This window comes from Wyeomyia smithii, chromosome 3, assembly GCF_029784165.1.
Source record: "Wyeomyia smithii strain HCP4-BCI-WySm-NY-G18 chromosome 3, ASM2978416v1, whole genome shotgun sequence".
Taxonomy (NCBI): domain Eukaryota; kingdom Metazoa; phylum Arthropoda; class Insecta; order Diptera; family Culicidae; genus Wyeomyia; species Wyeomyia smithii.
In genome coordinates this window covers 274,689,136-274,709,755 of record NC_073696.1, presented here as the reverse complement: position 1 = coordinate 274,709,755, position 20,620 = coordinate 274,689,136, and the positions used below count along the sequence as shown (strand labels likewise).

The 20,620-nt window shown below is 37.9% G+C and overlaps 1 protein-coding gene across 1 annotated transcript in view; it reads right to left on the bottom strand.

Annotated features, from left to right (window-relative positions):
• Nucleotides 1–19,518, bottom strand: part of LOC129726779 (myotubularin-related protein 13) — a 59,236-nt gene extending 39,718 nt beyond the window's left edge. The window contains exons 1-2 of the mRNA XM_055683860.1: nt 19,351–19,518; nt 18,117–18,560 (exon numbers count right to left, since the gene is read on the bottom strand). Of these exons, the coding sequence (XP_055539835.1) occupies nt 18,117–18,171 (55 nt within the window). The 5' untranslated portion in view covers nt 18,172–18,560; nt 19,351–19,518. The remainder of the gene's footprint in view (nt 1–18,116; nt 18,561–19,350) is intronic.
• Between the last annotated feature and the right edge of the window lie 1,102 nt (nt 19,519–20,620).

The window sequence follows — 20,620 nt, the reverse complement described above, 5'->3', positions numbered from 1 at the left end:
TCTTTTGTTGCCATTTTCGGCTTCTCATTGTCAATCGTCGTGAATATACAGAGTTCACTCGGAAATATCAGTGCAATGCAAATCGAGGTGATTTTTGGAATATCAAAAATCGTTTCAGTAGCGTGATTTTGTCAGTGCTAGCTTGAAGTTTGTTGCTATCAGGATTTTTTTATATTGATCTGCTTCGCGGTCTGTGACGATCCCAACTCAAGATATGGCAACCAATGAACTAGGTTTATAATTTCAAACCAGTGGTTATAGGTGTCGCTTGATGGGCTGGCACAACAACTCCGAGTATTCGGAACACAACCGGAACAGGTCCGCATTTTTACATTTTTCAATGAGAGGCATGGTAGGATTTTAAGCACTTCTAAGCACTGCTTTGATCATCGTTACCATGTTACTGAAACATATTCCGGTCATATATCCGAAACCAGTCGATTAACTCCGGCCATCCTCTTCGTTAAAAGAAAATATGAATGAAAACTAGGAGAAAAGCAAAACCGTTCCGAACCAAAATTGAACAGTTTCAAAGTTGAACCGTGCCAACATTTAACAGGATCTGTATATAAATATACATACCCATACATATTTAAAAGTTTTCTGTTTTGCCACCCGCGATTCATTTTTTGCCGCGAACTAACACTGTCTTTAGTTTAACCTACAACAAGCACAATATTCAAGAATCAAATTAATAAACTCATGCTGTCAAAAAACAAATAAATTGCATTTTTATTTTATTTTATTTTTCAGATATGAGATCATTTGAAAGATATTAATAGAATTCTTTTTATTACAATTGGTGTTATGAAGAAGCATATTTTCTACTGAGAATAAAAATGAATGATCATACAGATTCAAAATGTACCAAACTAAAATACGCTCAGTTACAAAACGAAGTAATTGTTGTTTATTGACAGTGCTTTTAGTCGGTGTGCAGCCAAACCGAACCAAGCGTCGAAAAACATTTACCGCCGCAATTGCTGTGTACAAGCTGTTACAAAGAATTTTTGTTATAATATCGTTATCAAATGCTCAAACGATTTCGTTACTTCATAATAGATAGATTATTACTTCTCATATCCACTGGGTGTCAATAACTCAATCTGAGAAAACGGCGCTTAGTTCGGTCTGATCGCATGCCGACCATATATTAATATCATACATATCAATTGAAGAAAAATCATTGATTTTATGTTTGCTATCCTCATAACATCATGCTGTCAAAATGAACTTGATATTTCTGCTGGTTCAATCTCAGTACAATCATACATGAATGATCGAGAAAGATAGCAAGAAAAAAATGAGAGTGAGAGTTGACGCTAAGAGAATCATTGTAACATCGCAAACTCTTTTGTAATGAACCATGCATCGTAGTTGGCTGATTCTGGTGTTGCATCAATTTGGCGTAATGTCAGTAGTATGATATTGACTTTCCGCAGCTCTGATTGGAGCTATTGATGGGAAACACATACGAATAAAATGCCCAAAAGGAACTGGATCGTTATGCTATAACTACAAAGGTTTCCATTCAATAGTTCTACAAGCAGTAGCAGATGCCAATGCAAAATTTTTGGTGATAGAAGTGGGAGGATATGGAAAACAGAGTGAAGGAGGAACTTTTAGTAGTTCCGATTTGTACAAACTACTGGAAAATGGCCAATTAAACATCCCTCCGGACACCCCATTACCAGATGAAGAGTTCAGCTTGGATATGCCGCACGTTTTCGTCGGAGATGAAGCATATCCTTTAATTAGAAACTTGCTCCGCCCATATCCCCGTTCACTACTCGGTTCGGAAAAGGAGTACTTCAATTCACGGTTGTCCAGGGCCAGAAAGTGTGTGGAATGTGCATTCGGCATTATGACTGCAAAGTGGAGACTCCTTTGGAAACCAATTGAGGTGGGAATAGAATTCGCGGATGAGATCGTGAAAGCTATATGTGTACTACATAACGTCATATTAGATCATGAAGGACTTGATTCCATTCTGGACGAAAATGTTGACATAAATAGAGTGCAGGGTAAAAAAAATCAAGGTTGCGGATCCAATAAAATTTGTACTAAAACTGGACGTTTCGTGCGAAACTATTTTGATGGGTTTGTGAACAAAAATAAACTAAATTAATTTTAGAAAACAGGATTTATTTAGTTTTGCGTTGATGATTACTTTAAATAAAACGTTATTAAAATTAGAAAGTACTTGAATTTATCGAACACTAGAGGTGGGAGATGTTATCACGGAATAATATTGTCGCTTTGAAATGCTACTCTCCTCATCATTGTTATATTGCACAGTAAAAACGTTTGGTTCGTCGGAATGTTGATAGCTGATATTACATGGCTGAAGTGTTCCTGGTACCTCGAGAAAAGAATCTTCTGCAGGACGTGTAGGCGTAGAATGATGGTTCAAATCAATGATATTAGTATCATTCAGAAATCTGTTTCTCTTATAGACATGGTCTTGGACCACCTTCTCTAAATCCATGCGAAGGTCGAATTTTTCTTCCGCTCTCAATTTTCGAACATGAGGTAGGAGACTTTTAAAAAATGCTTCATCTTCATCGTCACAGCAATGGTGATTTTTGGTGATTTTTTTTTCTAGTAGCTTTAGCTTCTGCGCCTCGATGTCTATCAGCTGTTGTTGTACTCCTTTTTTCTGGTTTTTCTGTTTTGACGACATGTCGGGAACTTCCATGTTGCTCATATTGATATCCTCGACGAGAACTTCCTCATTCGACTCAGGGCCAACAGCCAACAGGCTGAGAATCTTCAGCAAACTCCATAATATCAGTATCGTTGACCATCAGGTTTCCACCTGCTTTACGAGGCTTCACCTGATCTTTGATAAATAGCATTGTTTGGAAATAAGGCCAAGACGAATACACTTCATAGTTAGATGGCCCCGGATCGCCCGATCTTCCTATCCGAACCTTTTTGAGCTCTTTTGCGAATGTGTCGCGAAGCGATTTCCACTTTTTACGAACTGCATCCGCTAAAACCAGAGAATAAATTGATGTATCAAACACTCTGTATATTTTGTTTTTCAACTTACTTGTTAGATCACCTCCTAGTTCATTGGCCACTTGCCTCCAAAGTTTCTCCACCATTATGCGATTCCTGAACTGCTTGAGAGTTTTGTCCCATAACGGTTTTCTTGCAAAAACTAGCGCAATTAAATTTTCGTTTTCACTCTCCATTCTGATGTAAACACCATTAGAGTAAAAAACCCATTGTTGTATACATTTTTACACACACGCTCGCGAAAATGACTTCGAAAAGACAAAGATTTAACACATTTTCATAAAAAACGGAACCACTCTACAACTGCTCACTTTTTTACAACTAGCATTTTTTAACAGTTTGAAATTCCTTATATTTTTTTTTAAAAGTTTGAAATTCCTTATATTTTCGAAAACATTTTTGCTTACAAGATCGGATAAGATGACCACAAGGTCAAATTGTTTGACCGCGCAAAGCACTTAGAAAAACACAAACATCGTTATTTGAAATAATGTTTCTTTCACAGAACATAACTTTCCATATTTATTTGAATATTATTAAATATCAATTCGAATTCGATATCGATACTACTTGCTATCGAGAAACCAAGTACAAACGACACTTATATAGCATGAACTGAGACAACCAAACACCCGCATCAACTATAGTATCATAGAACTTGTGTTTTTTTTTATAGACCAAGCAGGCGGTACTGAGGTGTGCTGGTAAATTTGTTCTGCAAAATTGGTGGTGTGAGGTAAGTTAAGGTCGAATGCAATGATGTTTATATAAGTTGATTTTATCTCATGTTTCAGACGGTCACCTAGGTGAAACTAAATAAGGAGTAGGAGATATAGTGAAAATGGTCGCTGTCCAAATTCTTCAATAAAAAAAATATTTATTAGTACTTTTGACTCATCTAGGTTATTTTTAGTGATGAAAAAAAAGTTCAACTTAGGTGGTCCGGATGGATTCAATAAATACTGGCGTTATTTGAGGAAGGAAGAGCAACATTTTTCTACTCGTAACTTTGGTGGAGGTTCCTGTATGGTTTGGTTAGGGTTTTGCGCAACCAGAAAGCTCAAAATTGCTTTTACATCCTGTAAAATGAATAGCAGGGACTACATCCAGGATCTAGAAGGCTCCCTGCTACCATTTTCACGCAAAAACCGTCGCAAAAAGTTTACATTTCAACAGGATAACGCTGCTTTTCACACCAGCAAAGAAACCAAGCAGTGGTTCTAGGATCAGAAAATTGATTTGTTAGACTGGCCCGCTCGCTCTCCAGATTTAAACCCTGTCGAAAATATCTGGGGAATCCTGGTTCGCAGGATTTACGCTGAGGGTAAGCAGTATTCTTCTGTAGATGAGCTAAAAGCAGCAATTCTAAAGGCGCAGGAAAATATCGAGAAATCTGTGCTTCAAAATTTGGTTAACAGTATGCCAAATCGCATTTTTCAGGTTATTACCCGCGGTGGTAAGGTAACTGATTACTAATTTCGGTATTCGGATGATTTGGTTGCTTCTAGTCAATAATTTTGACTGAATTATTGAATGGTCTTATAGCAACTGGACAGCCAAAATTAACTGTACTTGCATTAAATAAACAACATTTCAAGTACTCAATTATGCATAGCAGTATTGAATCAAAATTCCTATCCTTAGTGCTTTTATGAGAGAAAATGATGGTGGACTTATAGCAGTTGGAAATGTAATTGTCGTGGTCATAATTACTAGTATATGTACAACAATTCGCACTTTATTGTTCACAAAGTTGTTGTTGTTGACGCTGCTGGTCGCTATTGGCGTTGGCTGTTTGTGGTGCTTGTAGCTATTATAGGGTAATTTGGGCCCCTTAAAAACTGTATTGAGGTCGAAAGAACAAAAATATAACGAAATTAAAAATAATGATTTTCGGACATAAAAAAATCGTTTGGGACAGCTATTGGGGTAATATGGACAGTGTTTGGGGTGATGTGGACAGAGTTGCTTCACAATTTCTTACCCACTGTACAGTGATTTTACCATGGCAAAAAAAAAATTACTCTTTTCCAATTATTAAAACTAGAAACTTTGTATGCGTTCGTGTGTGTCTCTCTCTCTCACTCTAAATGTTATACAGGTCGGACTCGATTATCCGGAGAAAATGGTTCGATTATCCGGAATATTTTTCTTTCTGTATTTCTATAACGTACTTTTGGCTTCCGGGTCATCGGGAGGTTCACGGTTGTTCGAAATTGTAACGTTACAAGCCTCGTTCAATGTAGGCGGTTAATTTTTGCCAGTTTTCTCGTCGTTCCTTCAACCAATTCTTACTCAACAATCTCCAAAAGCAAGGTACAGTCAGGTTTTTTTACGCGGTTTTTTATACGCGGATACCCGAGACGCTCTAGAACCAGTAGTCAAAATTGTCCTCTTTGACGGTCAGTCCGGATCTTTCGGTGGGCGGAGAATATTTTTTGGACTAAGTCTTTTACTAGATAAACACTTTAACGTTTCTGATTCCAAACCCACGTTAATTCATAAATTCGTTAAAATTTTTTTGAATTAGCGCGATATCGCGTAAAAAAACCGGTTTTTTTACGCGATACTGCGCTAATTCAGAAAAATTTTCACGAATTTCTGAATTGACGTGGGTTTGGAATCAGAAACGTTTAAGTGGTTATCTAGTAAAAGACTTAGTCCAAAAAATACTCTCCGCCCACCGAAAGATCCGGAATGACCGTCAAAGAGGACGATTTTGGATACTGGTTCTAGAGCGTCTAGGGTTTTTGACGTAGGACTACGTCTAACCGCACTATATCGAGATACATTCTGCGGAAACTAAAACCAAGGTGTAACGTTGGAATGAAAGATTTCAAACGGTAATGCTGATGTAACCACATGATGGATTACAATAATCAATATGTGGTTGGATTGATAAAATTATGGACAATTTTGTGATTTCTCAGTTATCATTATCATTTCATTGTTTAACAGTGAGAATTGAATAAAAGTTTCATGGTCGAATTTTCACGAACAATGTACCAATCACATGCGGGCACCCCTGGCACAGACTTCATGAATAGACACCAATTGTCTGCTGTGATATCCTGTATAGCAGTGGCAAAAAAAATTTGACAGAATCTCCCCGTCCCAATAGGTCAACTAACGTTTGCTTCTATGAGCCTAGACTATATTGATGTCTTGAAGGTGAAGCTTTTTCGGAAAGTTCGTAACCACCTCCACTATCAGACAGTTTTACGTTCTGCTCTTAGAATGTTATCAAAACTGATGTCTTGATGGAAAACATGCTGGCACAAGCAACAGTACTGCACCGAGCAATGTATGAATACTGGTCACTCGTCGTCTATCAGTGCAGTAGAATTCGATATTCAATTGTGTGCAACCAAGCCAAGTGAAGACTACATTGCCGTTGTCGACGCATAGTGGGGCGTGTTGGGTTAACGCGTAGGTATCGTTTTGCAATCTGGAACACAATCGAATTGCCGTTTGAATTGTCTTCTTCTTCTTCTTGTTTCGTATATGTAGTAGCAAATATCAGAATTCAATATGATTATTCGGGTGCCGCAAAATACACTGCGCTACCGGGAACAACGAAATTCTGTACGTGTCGGTAGAGGCAGATAGCAGGGTATATAAATTATATACCCTGCTATCTGCCTCTATTATATAAATAACAGATAAAATGTGTTGTTTATTTTTGAACTCTACACTCTGTTTTTCTCATGTCCATTTTGAATTTTCTGTGAATATACATTTTTGTTTTTTATCGTTATTTTTTCCACGAACTTGTAACTGCAGGAAAATTTTATATTATCTTTGCCGCTTGGTGATCGGAGAGTGAGCCATCCTTCACAAGACAAATAAATATTGTTTAATTTCTACTAAATCGTACTCAATTTAGGTCTGTGCAGAAGCTTGCCCTTTCGCGTATTGAAGAAAATTGACTGTATTAGAATGAAAGGTATTCATCAATGCTGAAGAGAATATTTTTTCTTCTAGAATAGAGTGCTGCAAATAAATAATCAAAATACAGACCCCGTTCGATTTTGCCAAACACGACATGGCAGAATTTGCCAAAAATGAACGGTTTTCATGACGTTTTTTCATAGATATTTTCACCAATGAACTAGTTTTAGTTCCAAGTCGTTTGAGGTGTCGCTTGATGAATTGAGGCTGATGACCTAGATACTTGATATTACTACCCGAGTAATTAGAGGCTTAGTACAGCTTAGATCATGATCATTATACATATCACCGGTACAAGTTCCGGTCATGTTCCAGGAACCGTTTTACCGATTTCGGTCATTCGCTTCGGCAACATAAAGAACCAAAATACATTTCTTTTGGAGGATGTTGAGCTTAAATTGGTTGAAATAAACAAGAAGACTAAGAAATGTGTTTAGACATAATCGCTCGTTTTTTTGCACATCTGTGCCAAAATCGAACCGTGACAAAAGTAAAACGAGCTCAAATCAAACAGAGCCTCAAAGGGAAATTTTAAACTATTGTAGTCCTACGTCAACTATGCGGTCGTATCCCAGATACCACCCTCCTACTATTTTTTTCTAAAGTCCTTCTTGCTGGACTACTTCACGCGGATTAAAAAAAAAACGTGTTTTTTTTATGCGGATTTTTGAAGTAACGCGTTTTTTTACGCGGATTTTTGAATTAACGCGGTTTTTTTACGAGGTACTTATCTCCCACCTTAAAAAAAAACCTGACTGTATTATGGATTTTTGTTGCCGATAAGGACAACCACTATTGGTCGACCGGATAATCCTGTAATATAATGGCCATAATCAATGCAGTACTTAGAACCACAAGCAGGTCTGTTCCGGTTGTGTTCCGGATACTCTCAGATTATTGAACCAAAACTTATCAAGCGCAAACACTAACGACTTGAAATCCGCAAAGTAGCCTATTAGTAACCATATGAAGCGTCTAGGTCATTATGGGTCACTCAAACAAATCATAAGTGTTGTAAAAATCGAACAGGGTCTGTATATGTAACACCTCAATTCTTCTTAATATTTAAGATAAAAACAGATAAATACACAAATAATATCATTTTTTATTCCATTTTTTCTAGAAAATATTTCGTCTAATCTCTTTCGAAGCAAAAACTGTCTTTCTAATGGTCCATTCATCTCATTATGATTGACTTTGTTTATTGAATTTATGGTTTTATTCCGTTTTCTTAATCTTCGAGATAATCAATACACTAGGGTCGCTTTTTACGCGGGTGGTTATCGTGCGTTTTTTTGAACGGGATATTTCTACAATAACGCGGATTATTTTTACTCGATTCGGAAGATGGTTTGTACGCGGTATCAAAAAAGTTTAGTATGAATATATCTAATCTAATCTTTAAAATGCGGTATAACCAACCACGTGAAAAGCGACCCCAGTGTATGACATAATTTATTATTACGTATATATGAGTAACAAACGCCGCCAACAGTCTAAAGACAATTTTTTTCGTCGGCACATATATTGTGTACAATATATTATAATAGAAAACTCACTGTTTTAGATGAGAGATATTAAAAACTTGAAAAAAATGGCTCGATTATCCGGAGCGAAATGTTTTTCGAAACTCCGGATAATCGAGTCCGACCTGTATTGAAAAAAATGATTTTTAGTGGCAATCTGTAGATAACTCCGCAAAAGTCCATTTAAAAAGGCAGATAGAAGTATGGTGCCTTTGACAAAGTTGTTTCTCATGAAATGTGCAACAACTTCGCCGAACAAAATGAATTTTTATATACAAAAATGAAAAAAGTAAAATTCGCTTCTCACTGTTAAGTGAATTAATTTGTTTATTTGTAAAAATTACATCAACAGGCCTTGTGGCCCAAATGATTGTACTATGCTAAAAATCACGTGCTAAAGTCAGAAAGCGGGTCTTCAGCATCTCGCGGCTGGTGTCGGAATAGAAGCTTGTAGCGAAACGATTGAAATGGCGCTGGAGACCGGTTATCGTGCTGAAGCTGCTGTAGTTCCTTCGCCTATTCTGAACGTGAAGGAAGAGGCTATTTCGCACTATTCGTGAGGTAAGCACGTCCGCGACAAATATTGCCCTGGATATGTCCCGACGGATTTGCAGTGTATCCAAGTCGATGAGTCTGCATCGCTGTTCGTAGCTAGGTAATCGAAAAGGGTCGTTCCACGGAAGTCTTCTGAGAGCAAAGCGAACAAATCTTCGTTGCACTGACTCGATTCTGTTTGCTCCATTCAGGTAGTAGGGATTCCACACAGAAGCGCAGTATTCCAAGTTGGAGCGCACCAAAGCGCAATACAGTGCCTTCAGGCAATAGATGTCGTTGAAGTTTTTGGCGATACGCATGATAAATCCCAAGTTCCTGCTAGCCTTGTCAATGATGAATGTCATATGTTGTTTGAAGCTTAGCTTTGAGTCAAGCAATACTCCCAAATCCTTCACACAGTTTGTGCGTCGCAGAGGTGTATTTGACAAATTGTAGTTGAAATTCATTGGACTACGCTTTCTGGAGAATGTTATTATCTCGCATTTGTCAGCGTTCAATTGCATGCGGTTGTCCGCGCACCATTCTGCAAAAACCCTTAACTGGTTCTGGAGCGCTGCGGCATCTGACGGAGTTTTTACCTTGGCAAACAGTTTAAGGTCGTCAGCGAATGACAGCCGAGGGCCTTGAAGTCGAAAATTGACGTCGTTTAAGTAAATCAGGAATATCAAAGGCCCGAGATGACTGCCTTGCGGAATGCCTGAGTGAGCGGAAAAAGATGTCGAGAAAACTCCAATAATGTTCACAACTAAGCGCCGGTCAGACAAATACGACTGAAACCAGTGAAGCAGTGGGCCTCCGATGCCAAGCTTTGCGAGTTGAGCCACGGCAATTCGGTAGTTCAGTTTATCGAAAGCGGCAGATAGGTCCGTGTAAATGACGTCCGTCTGAGACCGGTCGTCAAAGCTGTCCATTACGTAGGATGTGAGCGTCAGGAGATTTGTGGCCGTTGATCGCTTAGGCATGAACCGGTGTGGTTCGTCGACGATGTACTGCTTGAAGAACGAGAAAGTAGGTTCAAACACAACGAGCTCGAAGAGTTTCGATATGGAGCAAAGAGCGGAGATTCCACGGTAGTTGTCGATGTTACTTTTATGGCCTTTCTTGTGCACTGGAAACATGTACGCCGATTTCCAGACCGAGGGAAAGACGCCAGTGCGAATTGATTGAGCGAATAGACGACTCATCGGGGAAGTCAGACTACCAATGCATTTTTTAAGGAAAACGGATGGAATGCCGTCTTGTCCAGCAGACATGGAACACTTGAGTTTCGAGGCGGCAAATGTTACCGCGCTATCGTCAATGGAGAGGTTAGTCAGTGCACGGCCAAGAAAGGGGACACGTTCTGTACAGGTCCTAATTTCATCCGTCGTTAACCGTTCGTTCACAAATACTCTGGAAAGTTTTCGCGAAAACAAATGGCAGATTTGCTCGACAGAGTTCGCAGTGACACCGTTTAAGTGCATACTCGAAGGAAGGCATCATCTTTACGCTGTTCGCTAACATATTTCCAAAACGATTTGGGGTTACGTTTGAGCCTAAGCTCGACATTACGAAGGAAGCTTCGAAAACAGTAGCGACTTAATTGTTTGTAGCGGGTATTAATCGATAAGTAGTGGTTCCGTACAGGTAGTGTTCTGTATCTAGAGAACCTTCTCAGGGCTGCTTTTCTCTCCGATTTAAGGCGTCGTAATGTGGGGTTCAACCAGGGCAATTTCTGTTGGACGGAGATGGTCCTTTTTGGGACGTGTCGAATTATGGCGTAATTCAAAATGTGGGAGAGAGTTGAGGCGGCAGTATCTACGTCGTTCGTGTCCAAAACAGCACCCCAATCGATTCCAGCTAGTAATACGTTAATATTATCAAAGTCGGCGCGGACAAAATCGTAGTAAACGGTTGTCGGTGCCGAAATCATGTTGTGAGAGACTCTCTGATGGACTGCCATAAGCAGGGCCGGGTGATGAACGTGTTTAACGAGTGGACAAGGAGCCAGCGTCACTTCTGGGGCTTGGCAGCGTACAGTAGCGAAACAGAGATCCAAAAAACGTCCGTTTTCATTGGTTATTTTATTGCACTGTTGGGAGGGGCAGTGCTGTAGCAATCTAGCAGTTCGCTGGAGGTTGGTGACAACGTAGACGAGCCGGGATCGACGTACATGAAGCCATTACCTCTTTCTCGCCAAATAATGCCGGGCAAATTGAAATCGCCCAAAATCATCAAACATCATTATTATTCACAAAAATGAAACTTCTATAAAATGGAGAATAATTATTGGAACAACTTTCCTGAAGGCACTATGGCTCAAAAATCTATTTTTTTAGGTCGAGTTGCGACGTGAAAATTTATATGTGGCGGTTTTTTGGGACCGGGAAAGATTCCTATGATGGTTTGAGACCCCTTCCTCCTCTGGAAGGGAGGGGTCCCATACAAATGAAAAATAAATTTCTGCACAACTCAAGAACCAATTGAGCAAATGAAACCAAATTTAGCATGCGGATGTTTTTGACGGTAATTAACTGGTGGTTCGACTCCCTTCTCTTCCCTGAAAGGAAGGGCTCTCATACAAATGAAACATAAATTTCTACATAACTCGAGATCTAATCAAACAAATGAAATCGAATTTGGCGTGGGGATCTTTTTGGGAGCAAAAATTACTTTTGGTGTAGTTTTGGGTAGTTTTTGTAAAGGTTTTGGGAGCAATGATTATTCTCATGGAGGTTCGATATTTTTTCCTTTTCTGGAATGGAGGGCTCCTATACAAATCAAACACTAATTCCTGCGAAATTCGGGAACTAATGAAACAAATGGAACCAAATTTGATATGCGGAAATTTTTGAGGGCAAAAATTGTTTCTATGAAGGCTTGACAACCCACCATAGTTTGAAGTAGAGGGGGTCTATAAAAGATATTTTAACCAATTTCAGAATGATCGGGATGATGTACAGCAGGCAAATATCGATTACAGGCGCTATTTTTGAATCAAAGATAGAAACTTCCGGTTTTTGAAAAATAGCTGAGAATGGCCCAGTACCACCCGATATCATTCTTTCCGGAATTAGGATAGAGACGCCAGAAATTGACTCCACATGTTATTTCAAAATTCAAAATGACGATTGCGGATTCCTGGAAAACAGCTGGAATTTAACGAATACCGCCCAACAAGAGTATTTCCCGAATCGAGATGATGTACAGAAGCCTAAAAGTTATTTTTCAATTGATTAGAACTACAGTCAAACCTGTCTTTGTGCGTCTTTTTATATTTGGTTTTTTTATTTGTCCGACTGTTCTTTTGCGGTATATGACAAATGACCACATCCGACGAGACGAGAAAATTTGAGAAATTAAATACAAACGTGTTAACAAATCAATAAACACTGATCAAAATTTTTCTTCACATTTGACTGCAATTACATCAGGAATAACTACAAGATATATCTTTTTGCAAGAAATATGTTTTCTGACTTTAAGGGGGATGAAATAAAATACTTCTTTTATTCGAAACAGCAAACAACATCTTTATAAAATAAATAAATAGCCATTTTTTCTCTCTGATTCGATTTTATATAAAATTCAATTATATATAGTCGGAGACTATAATCGAGTCCGACCTCTATTCTCTCAATTGGTCGTCATGCGACCAGACCATTTCTTCATTTCTTGAAAAAGTGAATTATAACCACCAGTGGATGTGAAAACTAATAATCTATCCTTCGTGATAAAACGAAATCATTTGAACAGTTCATAATGATATTATAACGAAAATTGTGCGTAGCAGCTTGCAGTAAACTTACGGAGTGGTTAAACTTTAAACGTCGATCACTCGAAATAATGTTTTTGACGCTTGGTTCGATTTGACGTCATGCCGACCAAATATAACATTAATTTCCCTGATATTTTCCAGTACTCGGCACAAAAACGTGTAACGTATATCAGCGGCTCTCAACCTTTTTTGTCCGCGTACCCCTTGGCGAAATTTCTCATATCGATTGAACCCCCTGGCTTGGAATGTTTTCGCAGAGTGCGAGAGGGTAGTGGTAGGTCATGTTGTGGTTTTCTATTTCAGGTTTCATATTGAACTATAGTTTGTTTGATTTCTACAGTCATGTTTTAAAAGCATGATTGAACAACAAATGAAGTATTACAAAGAAAAATTGCTTTGTCCGCCATTACTGATTTTTCTTTCGCGTACCCCCTGAAAGCTTTCGAGTACCCCCGGGGGTACGCGTACCCCAGGTTGAGAACCGTTGACGTATATGAATGCAACTTCAAAATCTCGGTGGAAAAAGTATTCGATCAGATATGAAACCAAACGGTAGCGGTTCCGGATTTGACATTCCCTGATTTTTTAGATTTTCGCCATCCTGAAACAAGGTTCAAACATTGTAGGACGGTTTTCTTTGTTATATTTTAAACTCAATAAAGTCTATTTATTACCGCAATCCCATACAAATTTGGAACGCATCCCCCACGTAAAACTTCAGTACAGTTTTCTTTAAGCTCTCTCTTTCAAAATTATTGATAACCTTGAGGAGGAGAGTTGTTTAATTGGTTTGAAGTCATTCGAAAAATGGTTGCAGGTTGCTGGAACACAGTTAGAGCAGCTCCGCCTCACCGTCAAAAAATAAAGCATCTCTACCACGTAAATAGTAGGAGGGTAGTATCCATAAACACGACCGTGTGGTTGACGTAGGACTACGAGAGTTTTATACTTTATCAGAAAAATTGGCAGACGGAATTGTGGCGATTTATTTTCTCTGCAATCTCGAAACGAAAGTTACAAAAATGTTTTTCAAATAAATGCATGGAATTGTTAGGTATTGGGTTTCTATTCATATAAACGCTTCTACTTGGCAAATATTCGAATCAAAATCTAGATTACAAAACCTTTTGGTCGTAGCTTGTACTAACAATTTACTTACTTACAATTTGCACCCTTATAGTTGCTGTAAGATGTAATTCTACATAAAAAAATAGCTGCGGAACCCAATATAAACCAGTATAAACGATATTAGCAGCGCATTTCATAAATTCAATAGGAAGGGAGCTGATGATCAGTGTTATTCGTAAAATAAATTTCCAAACCAAAAATAATCTAAACTTGGTAGAGTGCCAACACAATTACAAAAACAATCTGTGGCTCAAAATAAACCTGTAGCGGTAAAAAAGCCGCTCAAGAATGCTGCGTCACTGAATTGACGATTCGCTAAAACCACAAATATTTGAAATTCATCAGAGCGTTGAGGTATAAACAATTTCCATTGCCTACCTATGTTATATAAATCCCGGTTATCATGATAAATAGCGCAAAACCGCATTTTTCTCTGATCGACAGAACATGTGTCGAATGATATTTGATAATCTCACTGCCTACTAGGTATATTGTTTTGTTTGGAAAATAAACTCAACGTTCATCCATAGCAATTTGTACAACACAGATCAAGTCGTTTTTAAGTAGTTTTAAGTTAAAAAAAAAGAAAAAAATATTACGATACCAGATTCAACCAAATTTAAAGTAAAAAGGCATTTTGTCGCTACGTCACGTGGAAAAGTTCCCCGAATATCAAGTTACATCTCTGCCACGTTCTAAGAACTTTAATTGAAGCAAACGTTTTTTAAACTTCCAAGATCACTGTGCTTTTATTACCAAACTAGTTGGCCCGTAGTGGCTAGCCACCTTCAAATGCATTTTGGACTATTAAAAGTTGGTGTTTAATCTAACATGATAAATCATTTTTTTGAAATATTGAGTTGAAGATCAAGATGTAACTATGATACTATCGACAATTCGATACAGATGGCCAGCGCTGGTTTGAAACTCAATTAATTACCTAAATTGCGATAAATCCTTCGGTCAGTAGATCATGAAAACGCGTGCTTAGTTGCTTACTCGAAAACGAGTAACAGCTGTTTTCTCCAATATCTAAAGACTTTTTCTCTTTTTCTTGATTATTTTCGAAAAACTGTTTTCTAACGATTTTTTTTCTTATTTCATAACTTGAATAATAGTTGATTTTCTCAATTGTTTGATGTTACATATGTTATATTCAAATTAAACTTACAAAATAACTAAAAATGAATGTGATTGAAAAAAAAAACATTGCTCATGAGAAAATACTGGATCGCTCAAAAAAATATTCACACTTGCAAAAGTTTGTCTCTGCAATTTGTTATTAGCAATAGCAAAGCTTGGAATAACGAAGTACTGTCATTGATGGGTAGTTCAAAACCCTCTCTAATACCCCGATATAACTTCACACATGATAAATGACGCGCATGAAACATCTGTCATCTGCGTTACATCACAGAAACCTTTTCTAGTGTTGCGTAACAACATAACAATCCTCATCCCATTACCATCACCTTTGTCTACTTCTTTGTTTTCGTCATTTTCTACATAAACAAACAAATATTATTTGATAAAAAAAAAAAAAATTGGCTTACTGTAGCGCATTTGCAGGATAGTAGATAAACCTATGTTTAATTTTTAAAACTTTGAAAATTTCATGTCGATATTCAAAAATATCCTAAATCAGAATAGTAAATAATGTTTACAAATAATGACCAATAGCTTAACCTGATTCCGGCGGAGAGAAATCAGTTTTCACCTCAAGAAATTTACTTCAAACTCTTATTACTTATCAACTCTATACACAATTAACACAAACTCCATTTGATATTGAATATCAATCTGTTCTCTAACCTTACTGAATAATTTCATCGTAAAAATTTTCTAGTATAATTATTGAACTTGAATCAAAGTTTGAATGTCACCCGTCGGGAATGGGTTTATCTTGTACTCTAATTTTTTTTGTAACAGCTAAAATTTTGACGTATCAGCAAATAAATTATCCCTTACTCCGTACATCTTGAACATCGAAGTATACTTAAAAAACTAGTTTGGGGTACAATATGTGCAGTATGCCTTGTGTAGGTTAAATGTCTTTCCTATTTTTAAAAATATGAAAAAAAAAAAATCATATTGCTCTATCTTTGTTTAAAACTTCTTGGGAACATTTTTGTAAATTTTGTTAGAGCTTTGAGAAAGACAGTTGGATAGATTTCAAGTGCGGCTTGTCACGCGCAATAAGCTTAACTTGAAACTCGATATGGTGTTTTGCATAAAATAGCATTGCCGAGTTACATCCGGTTTGCTTCAATTTTTATGAATACACTTACACTTCACACTTGAAAAAATCCAAACTGCTTATTTTTTCGAGCAAAAGGTTTATAATCCCCATCATGTTATTGACTTTTTCATAGTCTATCCTCAATAAATTACAACAGGTACTGCCTTATTCCATAACTTGACAACCCAATTTTGATGGTAATGCCATGACATTACAGAACTTATTGGGCATGTAACTAAAAAATAACGTTCATATTGCGACTTTTACGCCAAATTAGACTACCCCGAAATACACGATTATCACAATCGAATCTCGCACACGATTTCGCAGTTTGGATGATGGGTATCGATACTAGCGTCATCGAAACGGTTGACAGAAATATTTTATTATATAGACAAAAAAAATCTCTATCATGACTACTACCTTGGTAGGTTAATAAAAAATCACTCCAGCAATGGTCAGTGCTTGATACCTATATATATTAATAAAGTATACTTGAAACCGTGAGGTCTGGTATCGATACAAAGACAATTGAGAAAGTATCGATACTCAGTATCACCCAATCAATCACTTAGTTTTGTTTTAATATTCAACCTACTTTTCAACTAAAGCTGCCCAAAAATATATACTTAATGTTGCAAACGGAAAACAAAACAAACAATGAACCCAAAAAAACTGCCACTGCGCTACTGAGGTGTCAATTTGATAGAGCGAAATAAGAAATTGGGCAATGAATGATTATCACAGAAGTCAAAATAGTCATGCAAAGGGCAATAATTAACCGACAGTGGTTTGGCTAACTTTAGATTTCATCTACATGCTTGATATCTTTGATACTATGTCTTTCTTACATCCTAATATTGCCTTCCGCCCTTTATTACGTTTTTGGCGGTTTTTGTCGATGCACCTGCATCAGAACCTATAGCCATGTGCTAATTTAACACGTGTGCCGAATATTCGTTAAGACGCAGTTAGCTTTGATTTCCTTACGACTGGCTCCATACCAGGCGAGAGGAGGTGAGTGGAGGACTAAAAGCAAAGGTAACTTGTAGTTAGAACAGGAGTGTTTGCGTTGCTACCCACAAAAAAATAACAAACTTTAGTGTACCTCAGCTTCAGAGTTTGCTTGGGAAAAAGGCAATTTGAGTAACTTTCGCTTGTCGTGCGCGAGACAAGCAAACTATATATATTCCGACTTTCCTACAAGAATTTTTGCTGTGCCCACATCTTATATTCCTTTTAAAAATATGAGCAGCAGTGATCAAACCGTACATGAGTCATTCGATAGAATCATCTCTGTAGTATACGTAATTTCGTTGACCTGGCGGATTTAATGTTGGTTTTGTTTATGCAATTATTTCGTGGCACAGTGATATACACGGCAAATATGTTTGCTGACAAGATGCGTGTTCGAGATTATCACCAAACAAACAGCGGAATGCTTGATGGATTGTGCAGGTGTCAGGTTAGAATAATTCGGACGTATTGTAAATCGCCAAATTTTAGAACGCGTGATTAACATCGCTAATTAAAATGATAAGAATTTAAATTCGTTCTTGTGATTTCTGCCAGGATGACCTGAAAACACTGCCTTTGAACGAGATTATATTTTTTTATATTAGTTTCTTACATAATCTTGACCTAGAAAACAAAAAAAAAACTCCATTTTCTGCTCCAAATTCGTATACAAAATTTTATTCAAATCAAGAAGATCGATTGAAATTTATCGTACTTTCAGATGACTCTGACTGAAACTGCTCACTAGAAGAAATTCTCTACAGTTTCACTTATTGCGATATAATTGGACCATAAACTATTCTCTGCAAATTAACGCCATCATTTCATTCGAACAACGCTAATAGCAATAATTGAACCCATGAATATGAATGAAGCCCGCTGTCGAGGTGTTCAGGATTTTTAGAAAAAAAAAACTTACGCTCTTTTTCGTGATCGTATCCCACTATTACAAAGTAATCGGCTAGCCGTGACATTTTCGGGGCTACTTTCGATTCCAGCTTAGCTTCTTCGGTGCGGTGTGGTCTGTCTGCCGCAGTTCCTGCCTGCACACGTGCAACACGGGACGGGGGGCACTTCCCGGTCCCGTCTCACACCGTTGCGACGCCTGCTGCTCCGGTTACACCGAAGATGACGACGATGAATGCTCTAATAAATAATACTTTTTACGCTCCCTCTGCTGTTCCTTCCTGTGGCATCTGCAATCGACTGTTTCTTCTCAAATCGACTGACTGTTTCTTCTCTATCACTCCAGCCAGCGTCTGAATGTTGACCTAACACACTAATCACTATTTTTGTATGCTGATCGAGGCAACTACACAGCACACGAAGTACACATCGTTCCCGACGCAGATCTAAGCCAATCCTAATGGAAGAAAGGAATTAGAAATTCGAAAATTTTCGACTATGACTTGGCCTAGAAACCCATCGGGAACACATTTATTTGTTTCGCGTTTAAAATATGAGGCAAACACCCGACATTTATGAAATATCATACAAGCGACAGGATGAAAAGTGTACGAGCCAAAAATGTCAACCACTGTCCACCATTTTTTAATTCACTGCTCCTTTGACTATTTCACTTTCATAATCTTTCGTTGCTGGTTCCAGAAGAAGGAGGAACTTCTTGTAATCTTCTTCACCCTGATAACACTTGAGCTCACATCAAACACTCTCAAAACAAGGAAAATATCCCTGCCTTTGTGCAGTACAACCAGAATAAATAGATTCGGCATGTTTTTTTTTTTCATTCCTCCGCGGACGATTGTTCCTGGACTAGTGGTCGACTTTCTTTTCTGCGTATCCCGTTGTCGCGTTGAGGGCTGCTGCTGACTGCAGCACCTCCGTATCAAAAACGGGAAATCTTTATTTTGGGACCGCACCCCATCCGAAAAAATAAGAATGAATATCAAAAACTAGTGCAGGACGTGGGTTCGAAACGGGAGGGCGCCGAGAGGAGTAAACTCCCGTTTTCTTTTCAGTCGTACAAAACACAGATACCGATCTGTTTTAGTCGTTTTAGTTTACAAAATGTTGACTCTTCCTTCATTATACATCGAACGTCACGGATGTTCTCCTGTGGAGCACTTGTAATCGATGGGAAATTTGGAAGAAATAAACCCAACGAATGCACTTTTGACCCCCGTCATTTTTACCTATGATTATTGTTTAATTGGACGCGCGAGACAACGACACCAAGAGGACTACGACGTGCGCGATAGATCTAGAGTCACTACTGGGCCTGTGCCACACACAAAACGCGAACCGAATTCTTTTCTTCTCGCCTTGCTTGCGTACGACTGTAGTGGCGAGGAAAGTTGCTTGTTTGACGTTTTTTTTCTGCTTCCATCATCATCGCATCAGCAAGTGCGAAGCGAAGCACGCAATTGACACAAACACCATGAAACACGTTACCGTCAATTGACAGTTTATTGAGCCGTTGCATTCCCGGGAAAAGTAACAACCGTTTCTTTTGACGTTACGCTTTCTGCTTTGCATTGCTGTGATTGCTGTATTCTTGTATCAATTTGCAAAAAATCACTGTTGAAAAGGAGAAATGCTACTACACTTTCTAAATCTTTGTATTTTTAAAAAGGAAGGCAATAGTCTCAAACCTAATTCATTGAATACTTTATAATGAAAGTCTAATTATTCTGGCTGATACGCTAAAAAACCACCGAATTCGGCAGAATTTTACCGGAATTTTAACACCTGAAACGTTCGGTGATATCTTTGGTATTTCCGAAAATGACCGAACAGCTTGCAAAACCACCGACACACAGCGTTTTGGTAATGTTTCAAACCGAGTAACCCGTTAAATTCGCTGAAAGAAACTGTAAAAATGCACATAAAAAAAGAAAAAATATTGAACGCGCCTGTAAAAATTACCGGTGAAACCTCAAGTCATGTGGCTTTTTACAAGAAAATGTTTGTTGGTGTCCAACGGACACGTTTGAGGAGAAATGAACGTTTTTTGATTACTAAAAATTGTACTCACAAAACTACATTGAAATTGAAAAAAAACATGACTTTTATTGCTTAAGTCACGTCAATCGTCAAGGAACGAAATGGTATAATGAATTAATCGAGCCTGAAATTAACAATTATACTGCCTATAATCGCATATCAGTCCCATCTGGAAAATCATCAAGTTGAGAAAACAGCGCTTGAGGATATTTTTCTTGTTTTGAGTATTTCTCCTGTTTGGGGTGGGTTATTCTAATTTTTCCGTCATGATGTAATGAAATAGACCTCAATCATAACTTATTCATTGAAGAATTGTCTTTGTCGTGAAAATTACAATGAAAAATAAGGAAGAGACTAATATGCGATTATTTAGGCCATCGAGTAGCAAAATAATCGCATACCAGTCTCGCTTTCAACCATTCGGTGTAGGAGTAGTCATATTTTTCTCAAGTATTTTGA